General features: G+C 35.3%; 1 protein-coding gene across 3 annotated transcripts in view; it reads right to left on the bottom strand.

The window, feature by feature from the left end:
• USP47 (ubiquitin specific peptidase 47) overlaps positions 1–23,065 on the bottom strand; it is a 112,315-nt gene that overhangs the window by 68,042 nt on the left and 21,208 nt on the right. For 2 of the 3 annotated variants that reach the window (XM_008542379.2, XM_070626363.1), the window contains exon 2: positions 528–731. In XM_008542379.2, the coding sequence (XP_008540601.2) occupies positions 528–731 (204 nt within the window). Of the gene's footprint in view, positions 1–527; positions 732–7,008; positions 7,069–23,065 lie in introns of all 3 variants that reach the window. The other variant, XM_008542370.2, reaches the window with a different exon arrangement.

Below are 23,065 nucleotides of genomic sequence, written 5' to 3'. Positions count from 1 at the left end.
TTCGTGTGCTCTGCTTTGGTGGTCCAGGGTTTCGCCAGTTCGAATCCTGGGCGTAGACATGGCACCGCTCATCAAGCCATGCTGAGGTGGCATCCCACATAGAAGGACACATAACTAAAAATACACAACTATGTACCAGGGGGTTTTGGGGAGAAAAAGGAAAAAAATAAAAATTTAAAAATCTAAAAAAAAAGTATATATATAAGATGAACATCATTCCATTCAGTAAATATTGGAAAATTTCCTGTAGTTGACATAATACTATGATAGTCATCTTACATGAATTAAAAAAACTGATGAAATGACATTAACCAAACTTTAGGATAAGCAAATGCTGAATCCAGAACGAAGGCAAAGGGACAAAGGGATCCAATCATTGAGCTGCACATAGGCTCTTAATGCAGTTGTTACAGTTTTGCTTACGATATGAAAGAGGGTTCCAGAATTTCATATACTCATTTAATAACAACAATGACTATAACATTATTAGTAGCTTAAGAGAAGACGCTTTAAGTCTAGGATTTTACCGTATCAGCAGTATTGATTCCATTTCCCCACACCAAATCAAAGGTTCCATTTATGTAGCCTACTTTGTTGGCCACATCTTCAAAGAGCTTTCTGAGTGGAGTAGAAGCTGGTAAATTTAAAGTGATCCGTTCATTCACTGTCTTTGAATTAGTAGTATCTTGTATTATACATAAGACTCTAGGTTCTTCAGCAGCATTTTCTATCTGAAATTTTAAAAAGACATATATTATTTACCTTTAAAGGAAAACAAAACTACAATTAGCCATAGTTTCTATGATTAAGTGTAAAACAACCCCCACAAAGTAATATTTTCTCTGCACTGGTATTACTATTTTGTTACGTCTGAAATACACTGTAATAAATATGTCAAATATATAAAGCAGCATATATGCTTGTTTTGGAAAAACTGGGGCATATTTAAGAATCAAAAGTCATTCTTGTGAGGAGCTGGCCCCGTGGCCGAGTGGTTACGTTCGCGCGCTCTGCTGCAGGCGGCGCAGTGTTTCGTTGGTTTGAATCCTGGATGCCGACATGGCACTGCTCATCAAACCACGCTGAGGCAGCGTCCCACATGCCACAACTAGAAGGACCCACAACGAAGAATATACAACTATGTACCAGGGGACTTTGGGGAGAAAAAGGAAAAAAATTAAAAAATAAAATCTTAAAAGAAAAAAAAGTCATTCTTGTGGATATTTGCTTTCACTTTTTAAGGCTGTAAATCAATGGTCAACAAGCCATAACGACAGTATACTGAGCAATTTTCAGTTGAAAATAACAAAATCTAATCCTTAAAAATGTGTCATCAGGGCCAGCTCCGCGGCTTAGTGGTTAAAGTTCAGCACACTCTGCTTTGGGGGCCTGGGTTTGCGGGTTTGGAACCTCCATGCTGTGGAGGCATCCCACATACAAAAAATAGAAGAAGACTGGCACAGATGTTTGCTCAGGGCTAATCTTCCTCAAGCAAAAAAAGAGGAGGATTAGCAACAGATGTTACCTCAGGGCCAATCTTCCTCACCAAAAAAAAATACCCAAAAAACAAAAATGTGTCATTACCAAGCTAGCACAGCCAATCAAACTAGCTTGACCCAAATTTCTGGGTCTCCTGAAGAAACAGAAAGGGAATGTGTAGAAATGCAGTGAGAATTGAGTAAAATTCTCAATGACAACATCCATAACTAAAGGACACAGACAACGAGGTCTCCTGACCATTATGCTGCTGTACCCATAAACCAGATGTCCAAAAAGTCTATTATCAAGGTGTTGGGAGCTGACAAACTTATCCAAACAGATCATCCAGCAGAGGCGGAGGGAAAAGCAAGGGTAAACTTCAATTACCAACTTAAAATAGAGTCAGGGTCACAAATTCTCCTTCCTGCTTTTTCATTTAGTGTATAGCTCACTAATTATCAAGACAAAAATTTTGAAAAGGAAACTTTCTCCAAGAAGCTATGCCCTCCTTCAAGCTGTTGAAGGACACTGCTTTTCTTTTCCACTTTCCACAGGGGTAATAAGCTGCATCAGATCCCTTAGTGGAAGAAGTTCTTTCCCTCCTTCCCCTGTTAGGCCCACCTGAATGAATGGCACCACCACGTACCAGCTGCTGAAACCAGAGAGCAGAGCATCCTCCTGTCCCCTCCCTCTTCTTCACCTCACACACTGTCAGTTCTACCTCTTGGAGATCTCTTGAACTACCCCCTTTCTTTTCATTCCTGCCTGCAGCAATCAGAATCTTATGCGGAGATTACGGTAATAGCTTCCTGAGAAGTTTAACTTCCACCATCTTGTCTTCCTTCAATACAAAATAGTATTTTACTACGCAAACCTGATGACGTAAATCTCTTGCTTTCCATCAAAGTCAAGTGCAGCATTCATTTAACTGGGGGACCTCTCACCACCCCCATAACTGGGTTTTCAGAAATATGAACTGTACAAACTGAGGCTGTTTACAAGAATTCATTTCTTTCCTTTTTTACTGAAGACAGGATAGCCACAAGGGTTTCTTGTTTGTTTGGATGGGTAATACAATTACAGTCATGTGCTGTATAACAATGTTTCGGTCATCACTGGACCACATATACGATGCTGGTCCCATAAGATTAGTGCCATACAGCCCAGGTGCATAGTAGGCTAAACCATTTTTGTAAGTATACTCCATGAGGTTCGCGCAATGATGAAATCACCTAATGACGTATTTCTTAGAACATATCCCTGTCGTTAAGCAATGAATGACTGTATAATTTGTTTCTGCCATATACAATTTTAGATTTGCAAAAGATTATTTAAATTAAGGTTAATCCAATGAATTTAGAACAGAAATAATTTGCTATAAAAGAATTATAATGCTTAAAACAGATTGGCTAGCACTATGTTTTAGACAAATCAAACTAACTGCCAACAAAAATAATCCACAAAAATGAAAAAGAAAATACATTTCTATAAAATAAACAGGATAACAAAAAAGAACTTTACTAATATACTTCTCAGAAAGGAAAAAGAGCCTTCACCTATAAACTTAGGGTGTTACATTGACACATGTAACAGATTGTTTCACATATTTTAATCCCTAACTGAGAAACATAAAATGGACCTATTTTAAAACTCTGGTTTACAATAAAAATGTAAGCAATTAAAATAAATTTCAACTACAAAAGATTCACTTTTATAGTTTCAATAGTATACTTCAGAGGAAGAGCCAACTTTCCAGGTATAAAATATTATAGCGGCCAGATTTTAAAGCTTTAGATAGGTTTGGAGGCGGTGCTTCAAGGAAGATGACCCTACCTAAGAATTCAGAAATCAAAGTGCTGCTATAGTAATATACATTAACAATGGTGATGTGCCAACATCATATGGCCAGACATTAGCAGTACCTGGTTCTTTCCCTAAATATGTGAGCACAAGCCTCCTATCCTTCTACCCAAAAATGTGGGCAAATTATCCCGAATGCCATCTCATCTGAAGACTAACTGTACTATAGTAAACACAAAATTTAATCTCATGTATGCCTTTTCTTCTTTTTAATAACAACAGCTTTCTTTCTCTGCATTGCATGTAAGTAATTTTGCCTTTTTTTTTTAAGAGAAAGAGTACACAGGAAAAAGTGGAAATCATTTGTAATCTCATAACACACAGATAACTATTGACATTTTGCTGTATATCCTTCCAAATATTTTTCCTATACACACACACACACAGACATATACATGCACGCTTTGTAAACACAAACACTGGGTTAGAATATACATGCTGTTTTGTAACTTCTTTCTTTACTTATTACATACCATGTAATCTTTCCCTGTCAAACTTTAACTCATCATTTTAACAGCTGAATAGTACTTTATTACATGGATTAATAATAATTTGTTCTATCAATTTTATTTTACTGACTCAGGCTAGATTTTATCACACTTTAGAAATAATTCTGTGAAGAACACCTACGTAAAATTTTCTGCACTTTTGTATTTCCTTAAAATTCTTATAAGCAGAATTTCTGGGCCAATGACATTTTACTCTTGAATTCAATTCTAGGATCATTTAAATAAACAAACAAAAAGCTCTGTTCTTCTTTAAAGGTCCAAGATAGTCACTTGTAAATCTCATTACTTTAGATCCAACCTTCTGGCCAATTCTTTATTTCTAATTTAATCTAATATGTGGTTATCATCCATGAACCACATCTAAATTTTTGATATCACTATTGCCAAAACTAATTACACTGAGGTGAAATCTCTCTTCTCCACTCAACTCCCCAATTTGGAAACTGATTAAAAAACATTTTTTTTAAATTCTAAGGTATCATCAATAAGGTATATCAATAATTTTATAACAGCTTTTCAAGAGAAAAAAAACTTCTACAGTATTATATTAAACATGTAGATTTTTCTTAGAATTGGGAATATAGGGTAGCTATCTTTCTTCTTAATTTTTTTGGAGCTTTACCCTGATTGATTCTACTTATGCCCAAAGAAAAAAGCAGTATCATCCTGAGGTGAATAAAGATGGCTAAAAATTCTTTGCCATTCTTTTTTCTCTTTTTCTTTTTCTTCTTCCCATGAACCTAGACTGGCCTTGTGACCAGGTAGAATGAACAGAATGTGATAGAAGTGATACTGTGTAATTTAAGAGATTAAATCAGCAGCTTCTGCTTTTGCACTCCTTGGAACATTCCCTCTTATAAGGCAGCCACCACAAAAGAAAACCAGTTACCCTGGGACCACCATGCTGTGAAGAAGTCCCAACAATGCTAAAAAAGAGAGAAAGCGGCCACTTAGTAGAGCAGAGGTGCCTGATATGTGAGAAAAGCCTTCTTGAACATTCCATTCAAAGCCAGCCACCAGCCAAATGGAGCCAAGTAATGATTCTAGATGATGCCACGTGAAGCAAAAAAACTGACCAGCTGAGTCTTTGCCCAAATCCCATCCCATAGAACTGTGAGCAAATAAACTAGTTGTTGTTTTAAGCCACTAAGTTTTGGGGTAGGCTGTTCCATAGCAATAGACAACAAAAACACACCTAAACACATTTAAGCACATGCAAGCTCTACTTGGGAAGGATGTGATAATGGTGGTGTTAGTGGTGGGGGGAGGGAGTCCATTTAAGTATTACACCCAACGTTAAGGTATGGTATCTGAAGATACATCATAATTTAGGGAAGGGAGCACAATTTTTGAGTCAAGAGTTCTATGATGAATAAGAGAAAACAAGCGCAAATTTTACAAAAGCCTAAAGCATATTCCACTAGGGAAAACATTTAATATATCTTAGGTGAGCTATTAGACGGGCACAAAGTTCTCCCCACAGAAAATCTGGCCAAGAACAAAGAAGGCATAAAGCATAAAATTAAAACTACTTATTTTATGGGCAACTCAGAGCAATATTACACTTGTGAGAATAAGGGGAAAGTCAACAGCAGTTATATCAGCACTGTATATGCTAAGAGACTGCTCTGTCTGTGTTTGTCTACGTTCACTGTGGAAACAAAGCTAGGTTTCCTAGCAAAGTGTGAAGAAAGAATCCTTGAAAAAACAGAGTCAAAAAAGAATAAAATCAGTCTTCTTTACAAAAGGTAAAATATATTGGGATAAAAACCTATTTTTCTTCCAATATATATAAGAAACATATATTTCTTCCAGATAGGTTTCCTGGTAGGAACACCTGCAAGTGGTTGAATAGTTCTGTCTAAGAAATCTCAGCGCCTGCTAAAGGCATGTTTGGTTGCATAGTAAGTCATTTTGTCTCCTTTTCTTGGCATTCCTAATAGTTCTAACCTCAAATCTGAGTTCTCTGAAGTTAATTTTTGTTTCATAAAAATTACTTCCTAGGTGTTTCTTATCAAAAAACACAAAACAAAGTGAATAATTGATGGCATATATTCAGAATGGTATTAGCATGTAGAAAACAACTTAGCATCATATATAATTCAAAGTTATCAAGATGCAGATTTTTCTGAGAGAAAAAATTAAGATAAAGAATTTTAAAACATTATGAAGAGAACTTCTTTACCTCTAAATTTAATAGTCAACCCATTTTCTCTCAAGACTTTCTTCTCTTCAATGGAATTACAAAGAATAATACTACAGTTGTAAACTTAAAAACAGACACACCACACACAAGTAAGCCTGTTTCATCTACTTCTTGAGACAGGAGCTGCTAGGAGCTAAGAAATGTGTCCTAGCACACCACCCTTCCAGATAGCCATAGTTCATGGTGAATATACTGCCATCCCTTTACAAAGAGAATTGATGGTGTGAATCTTTTTGCTGATTGAAATTTATCAGCCTCATTCAGACTGTGCATTTTCACTCTAAGAAGTGACAACTCCTGGAGATGGGAGTCCTAACTTGCATGAAAAAGGATTGTATTAAGATCTTCCCTCCACTCCACTCCAAGTGCCCCAGCAAACTGTTGTTGTATGATTTTTTTCCTTAGCGATCTCTTGCCACAGATCACTTGGAGAGGACAAAAGAGATTAAAGGAAGAACCTTGGGGAAAAGTTTAGAGCCAAAGGGACCTGAGGAAAATGACATATTAGGTAAAGGTTAGAATGGGATGTTACAGCACAGGAAAGTTCAGGTTTGCAGTGTATACAGGCTGTCAGGAAGCTAACAGTTTTACTTAATTCTTCAAATAAGATTTCTGGGTTTTGATTCTGCACATTATTAGATGATTTAATCCAACACTATTAATATTTCAGAAAATAAATATATCCGTAAAAAACAGACAACTAATATACCCAAAGTCAAAACTAAGGGTTCTATGGTTTTTATGTCAGTTTTACCCCTTAATCACTTGTTAAAAACAAGCAACTATGAGACACATATTCTTTAAGGTCACTTTCTCATTATTAAAATCGGGTAGAAATAAAATAGCCAAACAAGCATAAAACTTAAGACATGCCTTGTTATTAAATAAAAATACTAACATGCTGTTACTGGCTCTGCTGATTACTACACTAAAGCAAGTACATCAGCAGTCTACCTGTAAAAATTTCTTCTTCATTTCATCAAAGATATTTTGTCTGCATCTCCAAAACACATCCTATGGTATATAAGAACAAAATGAATTACAAATTATTTCTTTAAAATAAAGAGGTAAGACAGTGAAATGAGAACAATTAACCAAAAGACATTTTTGCAACAAAGTATGTATTACTTAAAGTATTATGACATCATCCAGGATTTTATTCATAAATTACATTTATAATTTGTATTGTAGGCCTCAATTACTCATGTAAGGTTACTGAAAATCTGTGCTATAGTGATAAAGAACAACATTAACATGGAAAACAACCACATTTTAACAAAGAGCAATAGCTTAAGAATTGTGTATAAATCAAATGTTCTAAGTCACATAATTTTTTTCCCAGTTTTACTGAGATATAACTGACATATGACATTGTATTAATTTAAGGTATACAACATAATGATTTGATATATGACAATATTGTGAAATGATCACAATAAGTTAACATCCATCATCTCACATAGTTACCAATTTTCCTTCCTTGTGATGAGAACTTTTAAGATCTATTCTCTTAGCAACTTCCAAATATACAATACCGTATTGTTAACTATAGTCACCACACTGCACATTACATCCCCAGAGCTTATTTACCTCTAACTGGAAGTTTTGACCCCTTCACCTGTTTCTCCCACCCCTCACCCTACTGCTGCCTCTGGCTACCACCAATTGTTCTCTGTTTCTATGAGTTCGGTTTTTTTAGATTCCACATATAAGTGAGATCATACAGTATTTGTCTTTCTCTTTTTAGGTCATATAATATTTTGAGTCTGTTAAAAGAGTTCTGCAGGGAAACCAAGAGATCTCTGATTCTGTTACTTTATAAATTTGGATTTTCCACATGATAGATATTCTTAAAGTAAGGTTGCTTAACATTACTCCCATAGCTATTTTCTTTAATATAAATCTCTCCCTATTATGAGACAAGCTTATTTCAACAATTAAGAAAATACAGAAATAATATAAAAGGAAATAAAAATAACCTATAATCAAGAGATAATCTCCTGAAAAAATCTTGGTTTTACATCATCCGAGACTTTTTCTGTACAAATTTTGCTTTCCTCCACCTTTTAATTAATAAAAAGAGAGACTAACATATTGCTTTAAACAATGTTTTTATCACACATAATAGCCTGGATACTATTCTACATCAATTAAAAAAAATTTACGTTATTTGCTTTTACAACAGAAATATATTTATAATAGAAATACATAATTTTTTGAAAAGCAACTCTAAAATAACCCCTGTAGTAATTATTAACAATTTGATATACATCCTATCATATTCCATTCCATCCTACGCATATATTTATTATAGACATTATTAATTATTAACCAAATAGGATCATTCTGTATACCATTATTTGAATTCTCTGCTTGTGCCTCGACACTCATTCATCTTCCTGTGCCCAAAACATTTATCTTAAACACTGCAGAGTTCCAGGGGCCGGCCCTGTGGCATAGTGGTTAAATTTGGTACACTCTGCTTTGGCAGTCTGGGTTTGCAGGTTCAGATCCTGGGCACAGACCTACACCACTCATCAGCCATGCTGTGGCAGCAACCCACATACAAAATAGAGGAAGACTGGCACAGACGTTAGCTCAGGGCTAACCTTCCTCAGGCAAAAACAAAAAACAAAAAACCCTATGGTGTTCCGTTAATTAATTGACTTAACTAATCTGCTATTAATGGGCATTTAGGCACCTTCAAATTTTCACTACAGTTTTGCTTATTTGTACATTTCTTTTCCTGAAGATAATTTCCTAAGGAAAGAATACTAGATCAAAGGTTATGTACTTATTTTTAGGAATTTTGATACATGGTGCCAAAATGCTGACTCTCTCTTCACAAATAAGAGTTGAACTACAAGTATCTGTCAAACACTGTTCTAGGTGCTGAGAAAAAAAGCAGTGAGCAAAACCCCTGCCCTCAAGGAGCTGACATGGCACAGTGGGAACCCAATCGTGAGCAAATCTGAAGCATCAGGCATCTACCAGCCTCAGAGTCGCCACAGTTCTGTTCACTACATCAGGAATGCTCTTCTCCTGGATATGCTCATCTTCTTTGCTCAAATATCATTGTGGTGACTTTAAAATACGTCCACAAATTCTTTGACATGCCTCTTGGCAAGAAGAGAAGTCTAATTCCAGTCCTCTTTCACGTGGCCAGCTTTAGTGACTTCCTGTGATACACAACATGACTTCCAAGGCTAGGTTAGAAAAGGCAATACAGCTTCCTCCTGGTTCTCTCTCAGATGCTTGCCTTGGAATCTAGCCACTATGCTGTGTGAGAGCCAAGTAGCGACATGGAAAGGTCATGTGTAGACGTTCCAGCCACAGCCCAAATGAAATCCCAGCTGGCAACCAGCATCAATCACCATACATATTGAGTGAGAAAGCATTCAGATGATTCCAGCCCCCAGCCTTTCAGCTGCCCCAGCTGACGCCTAGCAGAGCAGAAACAAGCTGTCCCAGCCCAGCCTTGCCCACACTGCACACCCGTGAGCAAAAGTCACTAGGTTTTGGGGCAGACTATTATACAGCAAAAGATAACCAGAACAGTCAATTTTTCAATCTGGTCCTTCTCTCACCACCCTGTTTAAAATGAAAATTCACTTGATACTCTTCATCTCCCTTCCTTGTTTCAGTTTTCTCCATAGTATTTATAGCCACCTGATATTTTTGTTTATATTTTACTTGTATATTGTCTATCTCCAAAAAACTTCCACTATGAGCCAAGATGAAACAGCAGACTGGACTTACCCTCCCCACCCTAAACAACTAAAAATCTAGACGAAATATACAAAGGAACAGTTTTCAAATATTAAACAACAGGCAACACAGTACAGTGATCCCTGTGAAAGCAGAAACAAGGTAAGCCACCTTTCAGGCTGCAGTGCAGGGAGGGAGAAGCCAGGTAGAGTCCAGCAATCCCCCTGAGTTGAAGAGATGAGCTGGGGACTTCAAGGGGGCCAATTTGGCTAGAATTTACAGGGCAGAATACTGAAGAGAAGAACATTGTACAAAAGGAAAGCTCCAGAGATCTGCAGAGTGGTCCTCCTTGAGTATTCAGCTGAGTACTCATCAGTATACGCGTGTGAATAAATTATTTACGGCAGGGGAAAGAACCACAGGAAAGAATCTCTGGAGCTCAGTTCAGTTCCCACCAATGAGAGTGAAAAAACCTCATAATACCCAGGGCATCAGAAAAGAGTACTCAGAAGAGTACTGTCTCAGTAGTGGGACCAAATTAGGCCTAGTCTAAAGGCTACCCTGGTCCAACCTAAGAAAGCTCAAAAGTAAGCCACAAAAGGATCAAGCTGTTTCAACTAAATTAACTGCATCTGAGAACAAAGCTCAGGAGTATTTACGGAAATAAAAAAATACCCAGCACCCATTTAAGGTAAAATTCACAATGTCTGGCACGCAACTGAAAATAAACAGGCATGCAAAAAAGCAGGAAACTATGACCTATAAGTAATATAAAAATCAAGCAATGAAAACTAGGATGATAGAATTAGTAGATGAGAACACAAAAAGTTTATAACTATATTCTATATCTCAAGAAAGTAGAACAGAGTATGTTAAGAAAAAATATGGAAGATATAAAAAGCAAAAACTCAAATTTCTAGAGATGAAAAGTACAATATCTGAGATGAAATATACAATGGATGGGATTAAGAGATTACGTAGCACTGAAGAAAAGATTAATAAACGTGAAGACACAGCAACAGAAACTATCAAAAATGAGACACAGAGAGAAAAAAAATGACCAAAAAAAAGAGCAGAAAGTAGGACAACTTTCTTATTAGAAACCATGGAAGCCAGAAAAAAGTTGCACAATATTTTTCAGGTGCTTACAGAAAATAACTGTTAATCCAGAATCCTATAACCAAAAAAAGGTCCTTCAGGAATGACCCAGGAATTGCTTTAGTAATCAAGTAAAATTCAATACATTCTCAGATGAAGGAAGACTAAAAGACTTTGTCTCCAGTAGAACTACCCTAAAGGAATGACTAAATACAATACACTTTCCTTCTCCTCTTGAGTTTTTATTAAATGTTTGACAGTTGAAATAAAAATTAAAAGACTGCTTGATGTGGTTATAAATGCATGTAGAGGAAATAATTATATTATAAACAGTGGAGGGTAAAAGAATATAGAGGGAGGAAAGGTTTCTGCATTTCAACTGAACTAGTAAAATAATGACGCCAGTAGACTCTGATAAGTTTGTCTACACAATGTAACACCCAGGGGAACCACTAAAAAAAGCTATCACAAACATATACAATCAAAATCATTATAGATAAATCAAAAGGGAATTTTAAAAAATGTTTAAGTAACTCAGGAAGGCAAGTAAAAGACAGCAGAAAAATAGAAAACAGAAAACACAAAATAACATGGCAGACTTAAGCACTAACATATTAATTGTTATTAAATATAAATGGTTTAAATACATCAATTAAAAGACAGATATTGGCAGAGTAAAGAAACATGACCCAACTACATTGCTACCGCTAAGAAACTCACAACACAAACACACATACACACAGAGATATATACATATAATATATCTTATTTCAAATATATGATATGTAAAAAAATATTTTCACATAAATTTTATATATAATGTATATATTTCATGTAAAATATTTTATATGAAAGTAAAAGGATGGAAAAAACAAACCAAGCAATCATTAATCAAAAGAAAGCAAGAGTTACTTTTAAAAATTAATATCAGATAAAGTAGACTTCAGAACAAAAACAATGATCAGAAACAGAGAGGAACATTATATAATGATAAAACAGTCCATCCACAGAGAAGACATAGCAATTCTAAATGTGAATGAATCAAACAACAAAGTTGCAAAATACATGAAGCCAAGATTGGTAAAACTGAAAGAATCAAATAAATCTCCAATTATAGTTAGGAGATTTCAACACCTCTTTCTCAACAATTGCTAGAACAACTACACAGAAAATCAGCTAGGACAGAGAAAAACCCAAAGATACCATCAACCACCAGGATCTAATCAACATTTATAAGACATTCCAACCAACAAGGACAAAATATACATTCTCTTCAAATGACCGTGGAAAGTACACCAAGACAAGACCATATTCTGGGCCATAAAACAAACTTCAACAAATGTAAAAGAACTGAAATGATACAGAGTATGTTCTCTGATCACAACGAGATAACAGAAGATCTAAGCAAATGGAGAAACAATGTGTTCTTACATTGGAAGACTCAACATAGTAAAGACATAAATTCTTTCCAAATAGACATACAGTTTCAAAGCAAGTCCTATCAAAATCCCAGGAAGCTTTTTTTGAAGATACAGACAAAATTATTCTAAAATTTATATGGAAAGGCAAAGGAAATAAAATAGCTAAAAGGACAAAGAGGGAGGATTCAGTCTATCCAATTTCAAGACTTATTATATAGCTACAGTAATCAAGACTATGTGGTATTGGTAGAGGGAAAGACATATAGATCAACAGAACACAACAGAGATGGTACACAAATATACCCAACTGATTTCCGACTAGGTATGAAAACAATTCAATGGAAGAAAGATAGTCTTTTCAACAAATGGTGCTTGAACAATTGGACATCCACAGGCAAAAAAATAACCCTCAACCTAAGTCTCTCACTTTATGCAAAAATTAACTAAATATGGATCATGAACTTAAATGAAAACTATAAAACCTTTAGGAAAAAACACAGGAAAATTTCCAGAGCTAAGGCTAGGCAGAGTTCTCAGATTTGACATCAAAAGCATGATTTATAAAAGGAAAAAATGATAAATTGGATTTTGTCAAAATTAAAAATGTCTACTTTGCAAAGACCCTATTAAGGATGAAAAGACAAACTATGGACTGCGAGAAAATATTTCAAACCACATAACAAACAAAAGACTAGTATTTATACTATATAAAGAACTCTCAAAACCTAACAATAAAAAAGCAAACAGTATAATTAGAACATAAGGCAAAAATCATGAGACTTTTCAATGAAGAGCATAAACAGATGGCAAATAAGCACATGAAAAGACGTTCAACATCACTAGCCAACAGGGAAGTGCAAATTAACACCACAGTGAGATATTATCACACAGCTATCAGAATGGCTAAAATTAAAAATAGCAGCAACACCAAAGCCTGGCAAAGATGTAGAAAAACTAGATCTTTCATACTTTCCTGGTGGGAACATAAAATGGTACAGCTACTCTAGAAAACAGTTTGGTAATTTCTTAAAAAACAAGATATGCAACTACCATACAACGAAGCAACTGCACTCTTCAACATTTATCACAGAGAAATGAAGAGTTATGTTCACATAAAACCCTATACATGACTTTTTATAGCAGCTTTATTCACAATAGCTCAAAACTGCAAAGAATCCAGATGTCCTTCAACAGCTAAATGTTTAAAGTGTAGTACATCCATACTATGGAATATTACTAATCAATTAAAAGGAACAAAGTACTCATACTTGCAACAACCTGGATGAACTTTCAGAGAATTATATGTTAAATTTAAAAAGTCCAAAAGGTTACATATAGTAAGATTCCATTTATACATTTTTGAAATGACAAAGCATAGAAATGGAGAACAGATTAGCAATTGCCAGAGGTTAAAGAGGGGCTGGGAGTGGGAAGGAAGTGGGTGTGGTTATAAAAGGACAACATAAGAGATCCTTGTGGAGATGAAAATGTTCTGTATCTTGACTGTATCAATGTCAATATCCTGGTTGTGATATTGTATTATAGTTTTACAAGATGTTACTATTGGGAGAAAGTGGATAAAGACTACACAAGGTTTCTTTTTTCTCACAACTACAGGTGAATATACAGTTATCTCAAAATAAAAAGTTTAATTTAAAAAATAATAAGTCTGCCTATCCTACTACTCTGCCACCTCTCTTTCCCAGAGACTGAAAGAGGAATCCCTGTTTTAAACCTTGGAGCTGAGTTTGGGTGGGAGGTGGAGTAGGGGTGGTTCTCCTGAGAATATGTAGCCACAAGCTAGCCCTCATGCTGATTTGCAGCCCCAGTTCACAGTCTGGGTAGTATGAATAATCCCAAACCAAGAATTACATTGAAAACAGTTCTAGAATAGTAGTATTCCCAGGTACCTGGCAGAAAAAAAATCACAATTTTTTTCTGGAAGAATCCATCTGTATCCCAAAGCTCAAATAATTTCCATAAAAATTATTTTCATAATTACAAGAAAAATGAATAGCTCAAAATTTCTTTTAAAAAACAACTAAATACATAAGGAAAAAGGCATCATGAGTGAGAGTCAGTAAAGAATAAAATACAGCAGATGACACACAGCTAATAATTGGAACTATCAGTCAAAATTATAAAATACATATTTTTTTTAAAGATTTTATTTTTTTCCTTTTTCTCCCCAAAGCCCCCCCGTACATCGTTGTATATTCTTCGTTGTGGGTCCTTCTAGTTGTGGCATGTGGGACGCTGCCTCAGCACGGCTTGATGAGCAGTGCCATGTCCAGGCCCACAATTTGAACCAACGAAACACTGGACCACCTGCAGCAGAGCGCACGAACTTAACCACTTGGCCACGGGGTCAGGCCCTAAAATACATATTTTTAATATGCTTCAAGAAATAAAAAAGATCTTTCAAATTATGAGATGTTAGCAATTAGAAGGCTTTTTAAAAGTACCAAACAGAATTCCTAGAAAAGAATAAAATAATAGAAATTAAAATACAAAGTTTATTTAAAAAACAGTGTATTTAAAATATGTGAAAAAAGAATTAACGAACTCCACAACAGAACCAAAATTTTCTAAACTTTTAGTGACAGAGATGTAAAACATTCTGGCATTAAGAGAAATGAAGGACACAGTAAGAAGATCTAATACACATTCAAGAGAAGAAAGAGAATGAAGGCAGAAAGAACACAGATAATGGCTAAGAACTTTCAAGAACCAATGAAAGACATCAAAGCAGATTCAAGAAACCCAACAAATTTCAAGCAAAGTAAATAAGAAGAGTTTAAATGCAGCCAGAGGGAAATGACAGATTACCGTAAAATAAACAACAATTAGACTGACAGCTGATTTCTCAACAGCACAAATGGAAGCCAGAAGACTGGAGCATGATCCCTTTAATGTTCTGAAAAAAAAAAATAACAACTCTTAGCCCAGAATGCTATTTCCAGCAAAAATGTCTTTCAGGACTGCAAATAGATTTCTGTGAACAGTAGATCCTCAGTAAAGAAACCTCCAAAAAGGTATTCTTCTTCTCTACCAGTTCTTATGCTTAGGCACACAATGTTTTTTCTTGTCTAAGAATCTTTTTGGAGGGCTAAAATCCGAGTCAATGTCTGACTGCAACCACACGAGGACTCCAAGTGAGAACCACTGAGGCAGGCCAGTTCACAGGTCTGTGAAAGGCTGGTATCCTCAGCATCACAGGGCTGCAAAAGTTTGAGGCATCATATGCTCTTAGAACTTCACTGAAGGAGAGGATATTTTCCTCATCTGTCTTCCTGTTTATATTATGGAAAAGCATATTTCACAGTAACCTCTCAAAAAGAAAACTGTACTACAGGCAGAAAGAAAAGTGATCCCAGAGGGAAGGTAATGACCTCTGATCTAGACACCTAGCCTACTGACAGTGAAGCCTACCTCATTTCTACTGAACTACTGTAGTGCCATAACAATGAGCACCATAATCACGTTGACCAGGAAGATGGATTTCTGGTAAAAACACCGCCAGCTCAGTGCATATACGACGTCTAACCAATGAGCTCATATGCTGTCAGCTAATCAGAGGCATGGAGAGGCTCTGCTTATCTAATATGGGATAGAGACTATTCATGGATTTCAGCTTCAAAAAAACGTACCATTTTCCCTCCCCTGAGCCTTGACTCTTATCCTCACCCCATCCTTCTTTACTGGATCTAGTTCCCTCCTTGGCAGTAAAATTTTTCTCAGTGTTTAAACTTTGGTCCCAAAGCATTTAGTTTCAACAAAGGAGTGAGATACAAAAAGAAATGAATAGCTGCAAAACTTAATTCAAAATGGATGAAAGACCTAAATATAAGAACTAAAACAATAAAATTCTCAGACGAAAACAAAGGAGAAAAGCTTCATGACAATGATTTCTTGGATATGATTCCAAAAGCAGAGACAAAAAAAGAAAAAATAGATAAACTGGACTTCATCAAAATTTAAAATTTTGCGCATCAAAGGACACTATCAACAGAGAAAAAGCAACCCGTGGAATAGGAGAAAATACCAGCAAATCATACACCTGATAAGGAATTAATATCCAGAATATATAAATAATTTTAACAACTCAACAACAACAAAAAAACAAACACCTTCGTTAAAAAGTAGGCAAAGGACTTGAAGAAACATTTTACCAAAGAAGATAGACAAATGGCCAACAAGCACAGGAAAAGACGCTTAACATCACCAATCATTAGGGGAATGCAAATCAAAACCACAATGAGATACCACTTCACACCTATTAGGATGGCTACCACCAAAAAAACAAACAGCAAAATCAAACAAACAAAACCACAAAATAAGTGTTGGTGAGGATGTGGAGAAACCGGAACCCTTGTGTACTGCTGGTGGGAAGGTAAAATGTTGCAACCACCGAAAAATAGTATATGGTTTAGCAGTATGGCAGCGTTATTCACAATAGCCAAAACTAGAAACAACCTAAATGCCTATTAATGGATAAAATGATAAACAAAATATGGCATATACATACAACGGAATATCATTCAGCCTTAAAAAGGCATGAAATTGTGGTATATACTACAACATAATGTCTTCAAGACATTATGGTAAAGAAGCCAGACACAAAAGAACAAATACTGTAGGATTCCACTTACATAAGGTAGCTAGAGTAGTCAAATTCAGAGAGACAGAAAGTAGAATGATGCTTGCTGGCAAGCCGAGAAGAGGGGGGAAATAGGGAGATGTTGTTTAATGGATACAAGGTTTCAGTTTGGGAAGATAAAAAAAGTTCTGGAGATGGATAATGGTGATAGCACAACAATGTGAATGTATTTAATGCCCCTGGACTGTACACATAAAAATGGTTAAAATGATAAATTTTGTTACGCATATAATAAAAAATGAATAGCAAAGAAAGTAATAAATATGTACGTAAACTAAAAAATGTTTTCTGTGTTTAAACAAGAAGAGATAAAATTAAAGTATACATCAACTATACAATATAAGTGAGGGTATTATTGGAATTAAAGCATTCTAATATCCTTACATCACTCAGGAAGAAATTAAAGATAATTAATTGTAGACTTTGGTAAATGTGCATATTAAATTAGAAATACACTTACACTAAGAATACAAACAGTATATAACTTCCAAACCAACAGAGAAATAAAAAGAATGAAAAAGTAATAATTTGAACCTAAAGAAATAATAATGGAGTATGTTGAATCATGGCCCCCAAAGATAACAGATTGAAGTCTAAAGAGTTTATAAATGTTACCTGGCAAAGACTGTAGATGTGATTATATCAAGGATCTTGAGATGAGATTATCCTTGTAAGAGAGAGGCAAGGGAAGATGTGACACACACAGGCGGAAGTGATAAAAAAGACAGAGCAGAGAGAGAGATTTGAAGATGCTGGCTTCCAAGACTGGAGTGATGCACCCACAAGCCAAGAAATGCCAGCAGCCACCAGATGCTGGAAAAGGCACAAAACAGATTCTCCCCTACTGCCTGCAGAGGGAGCACGGCCCTGCTGACACCTTGATTTCAGCCCAGGGATACAGACTTCAGGCTTCTGGCCACCAAAACTGTGAGAGAATAAATTTCTGTTGTTTTAAGCCTCCAAATTTATGGTTATTTATTATAAAGGTGACAGAAAAATAATACAGAATATATTAAGAAAATAGTACCTCACACGATGGTGGAAAGCAAACACAAAATATTACTAATTAAAATAAATATATGATCTAGTTAAAAGAAAAAGATTATAAGGAGGTATTTTTAATATAGAGATGTTTACTAGAGACTAAAACAGAATATAAAAATGTTGAAAGTTAAAGGATAAAAAGGGAATATGAAAACTAAAAGAAAGTTGTAGCTAATATGGACAAAAAACTGCAAGGCAAAAACCAAGTCTTACTAGAAGGGTCAAAATATAATGATAATAGTCAATTTCCAGAAAGATCTAGCAATTTGAAACCTGAATACATCAAATAAGACTGTTTAAATGTACAAAGCAAAAACTGATAGTATAATGAAAAATACATAAATCCAACATCTTAGTGTGAGAGTTTGATCCACATCTTTGTTATTGTTGCTATATTGGACAAACCAAAAAAATCAACAAAAATACTGAAAAAACAGACATCAAAATGAACAAGCCCGATCTAATGGATATATTAAAAGACTATCCTTAACAGCTACAAAATATATATTCTTGCACAGCACACACAGAATATTTATAAAAACTGACCTGATATTGGGCTTTACTATAAAGCAAGCCTCAACAAATTTCAAAGGACTAGTATCATACAGAACACTTTCTTTCACTGTAATGCAAGTGAATTAAGTATCAGTAACAAAATGGTAACTAGGAAAACCATGTATAATTACAAAATTAAAAAATACACTAAATCATGGGTCAAAGATGAAATAATAATGGAAATTAGAAAATATTTAGAACCAAATGATAATGAAAATATTATATATCAAAACTTATACAGAGTATTGAGGGGAAAAGCAGGAGAATTTTCCAGCAGAATAGGTAAGTCTGCATGAGACAAGGCAGAGGTACGATGAAGAGTGATCTGCCAGGAAGAACTCCAACAACCTAGAGCTGAAAAAACAGTCAGTTCCCTGCTACTAATGGCCTTTGGGGCTGTGGCTGGTCCCCAGAAGGCAGAAAAACAACAAAATCTGTGCCATATAGCTAAAGCAGAAAAGAAGAAATAAAAAGGTAAAAGTAGAAATTAATGAAATAGAAATACCATACAGGAAATTATCAAAGCCAAAAGCTGGTTCTATTAAAAAACAACAATAACAATAACATAAAAACCCTAATGATAAACCACTAGTAAGACCAATCCCCTAAAAAGGAAAGCACAAAAATATTATGAATAAGGGGAGATAACTAAGATACAAAAAAAAAGATAAAAGAATGTCACAAGCAAATTCACACCAACATATTTGAAAACATAATGAAATGAATAAACTCTCAGAAAAATATAACTTTTCAAACAAACTCAAAACAAAAGAAAACCTCGATAGTCCTAAAGTCATTAATCAAATTGAATCAGTAGTTAAAAATCTCCCAATAACAACGAAAAAAATTCCAGGCCTAGAAGATTTTACCAAATACTCAAAGATAAACACTTCAAGTTTTATGGAAATTTTTCTCAGTTACAGAAAATGAGGAACACTCTCCAAATCATATTATCATACTATGAGTCTAGCATATGATATTAAACTCTAAAAACACTAAAACAAGAAAGTAAACTTATAAACCAATATTACTCATGAAAACTGCAAAAAATCTGAAACAAAGTATTGAGAAGGTGAATCTAGCAATGTATTAAAGCATAATACATCATAACCAGGTTCATTTAAAGCTGGAAATATCAATTTATATAATGCAACACACTAACAGATTAGCAGAGAAAATCATGTCAATACATATAATATGGAAAAGGCATCTGAAAAAAATTAAACATCTTTTCATCATAATTTTCAGGATAACTCCATTAACATCCTTTCATAACACATAACAAAATAGGAAGAGAATTTCCTTAACCTGATAAAGTACATCTACAAAATTTTACAACAAACATATTTAATTACGAAATGCCAAATGCTTTCACTTTACGAATAGGAACAAAATGAGATTGTACACTAGTCACTACTTTTGGTCAACACTGTAACTGGAGGGACAGTGTAATAAGGAAGAAAAAGAAAAACAAACTAAAAGGATTGGAAAGAAAGAATATGGTTGTTACACATAGATGTCATGATTGTCTACCTAGAAAACCCAAAAGACTTTACATATAAATTATTACTATTAATAATAGCTTATCAAGGTTTCTATGTATTAAAAAGCCAATACACTAATAATAAATTAAAAAGAAATGAAGATGCTATTTACCATAGCATCTCAGAATATAAAATACTCAGGAACAGATCTAACCAAAACTGTATGATTTTTATGAAAAAATTATACCTTTGTCAGAAATTAACAAAGATCTGAATAAATGGTAAGATAATGAAAGATGTATCGTGTTCATAAATTGGAGGACACAATATTGCAAAGAAGAACTCTCCCCAAATTGATCTACAGGTTCAAGGTAACTCCAATCAAAATTCCAACAGTGTGTGTGTATGTGTGTGCCGAGGGGGTTAAGGGAGGACTAACAGGCTGATTCTAAAATCTATATGAATGTGCAAAGCTACGAGAATAGCCAAGACATTCCTGAACAACAACAAGGTTGAGGGACTTATCTTACCAGATACCAAGAATTAATAAGAGGCTATAGGAATTAGGATATGGTGGCATTGGTGCAGCAAATTACCCCCAAATCAGAGCCAGATATATATATATATAGGCTCTCTCTCTCTCTCTCTCTCTATAGGAACTTGATATGAGAAAGGATAAACTTTTCCATAAATGGTCCTGGGATAAGTAGGTATACAAAGAAAAAAAAAACCCACAACCATTTGACACATATACCATACATTAAAAATAAATAAATAGGGGCTGGCCTGGTGGCACAGTGGTTAAGTTCACACATTCCACTTCGGTGGCCCAGGGTTCACTGGTTCAGATCGTGGGTGTGGACCTATGCACTGCTTTTGGTTGTGGCAGGTGTCCCACATATAAAGTAGAGGAAGATGGGCACGGATGTTAGCTCAGGGACAATCTTCTTCAGCAAAAAAAAGAGAAGGATTGGCCGCAGATGTTAGCTCAGGGCTAATCTTCCTCAAAATAAATAAACAAACAATTCCAGGTGAATTTAACACCTACATATGAAAGCCAAAACTATAAATCCTTTAAAAGGTAATATCTTTAAAATCTTGGGAGAGGAAAGAAAAATGTTAAGTATATAGGAAACACAAACGAAAAACAGTTATTAAGATCAATTCAAATTAAGGACTTCTTGATTTTAAAACATTAAAAGGGTAAAAAGATAAGCAAATTGAGAAAGGACCTTTACAACAAACATGGCTAACAGAGACTGATATATTAATAATAAATTCCATAAATCAATAATAGAAAGACAACCCAATAGAAAAATGGACACAAGACATGAACAAGAGATTCTCAGAAAGGAATGGTTAGCTCACAAAGAAATTTGTGTGTGTGCTGAGGAAGATTCACCCTGAGCTAACATCTGTGCCAATCTTCCTCTCTTGTGTATGTGGGTTGCCACCACAGCATGGCTGCTGACAGGTGGTGTAGGTCAGTGCTCGGGAACTGAACCCAGGCTGCCAAAGCAGAGCATGCCGAACTTAACTTGTATGCCACACAGCCAGCCCTCCCAGAGAAACTTTTTAATGCACAATATTGTTAATAAGCAAAAAAGATATACTTCAAACTGAGAACTCTCACTCACTGTTAGTAGGAATGTAAACTGATATAACCCTTTTGGAAAACAGTTTCATACTACTTATAAATCTGAAAATGTTTACCCTACAATCCACTGATCTCTCCACTAAGAATATCTATCCATCTGTGTATCTGTTTGCCAATCTATCTATCCATCCATCCACCCACCCACTCATCCAGCTTCTCCTAGAGAAACCCTTGCCCCAAGTAATAAGAGACATGCCCAAAAATGTTCATAGCACCATTGCTCAAAATAGCACAAAACTGTAAACATCTCAAATGTGCTTCAATGGATAAACTGTAGTACAGTCATAGAACGGAAGACTATATAACAATAAAATGAATGAACTACCATTATGTACATCAACTTGGACATATCTCAAAAACATAAAAGTGAAAATTTTCCCTTGTCAGTAAATGTCATATAGCATTATTTTTAAGGGCTGCATGGTATTCTACCTCATATATTTATCATAATTTTCTTATAAATTACTCCCTTATTTGGCAAGTTAGAGAGCTTTTGGTTTATTCCTATTACATATAATGTGCTGTTGAATATCCTTTGACATTCATGTTTGCACACTCCATTTCCTATATCTTTGGATGAATTTTAAAGGTAAAAATGGTGGATTATCATGTACGTCCAGTTTATTTTTTGAACAAAAATAGTAGATTTTCTTTCTTTTTTTCTAAAGATTAGCCCTGGGGCCGAGTGGTTAAGTTCACGTGCTCCGCTGCGGCGGCCCAGGGTTTCACTGGTTCGGATCCTGGGCGCGGATGTGGCACTGCTCATCAGGCCATGCTGAGGCAGCATCCCACATGCCACAACTGGAGACACCCACAACTAAAACATATATACAACTATGTACTGGTGGGATTTGGGGAGAAAAAGGAAAAATAAAATCTTAAAAAAGAAACAAGATTGGCCCTGAGCTAACGTCTGTTGCCAATCTTCTTTTTTTCTTCTTCTTCTTCTCCCCAAAGCCGCCCAGTAGACAGTTGTGTATTCTAGTTGTGGGTCCTTCTAGTTGTGCTACGTGGGACGCCGCCTCAGCATGGCTTGATGAGCAGTGCTAGATCAGCACCCAGGAGGTGAACCAGCAAAACCCTGGGCCACCAAAGCAGAGTACGCAAACTTAACCACTTGGCCATGGGGCCAGCCTATATTCCTATTATTTTTAATCTTTGCTTTGGTCCCGTTTAGATAGTGGTCAAAAAAGAATTCTTGTTATTTACAGTCTTCGAGCCACATACAATATTTTACTCTTTAAAATATCTAACACTTCCATTTCTGGGACAAGAGGGAGTAGATGCACTTCTTCCTATTCCTTCTGTGAAATACAACTAAGAACATTATGTATAAAACAAAGACAAGGCTTGAAAGGTGGAGAGGAAGCAGACTAGCTAAAGA

Source organism: Equus przewalskii, chromosome 6, assembly GCF_037783145.1.
Source record: "Equus przewalskii isolate Varuska chromosome 6, EquPr2, whole genome shotgun sequence".
Classification (NCBI taxonomy): Eukaryota; Metazoa; Chordata; class Mammalia; order Perissodactyla; family Equidae; genus Equus; species Equus przewalskii.
Note: the sequence above shows the minus strand (reverse complement) of the source record. Positions and strands in the feature narration are given on the sequence as shown.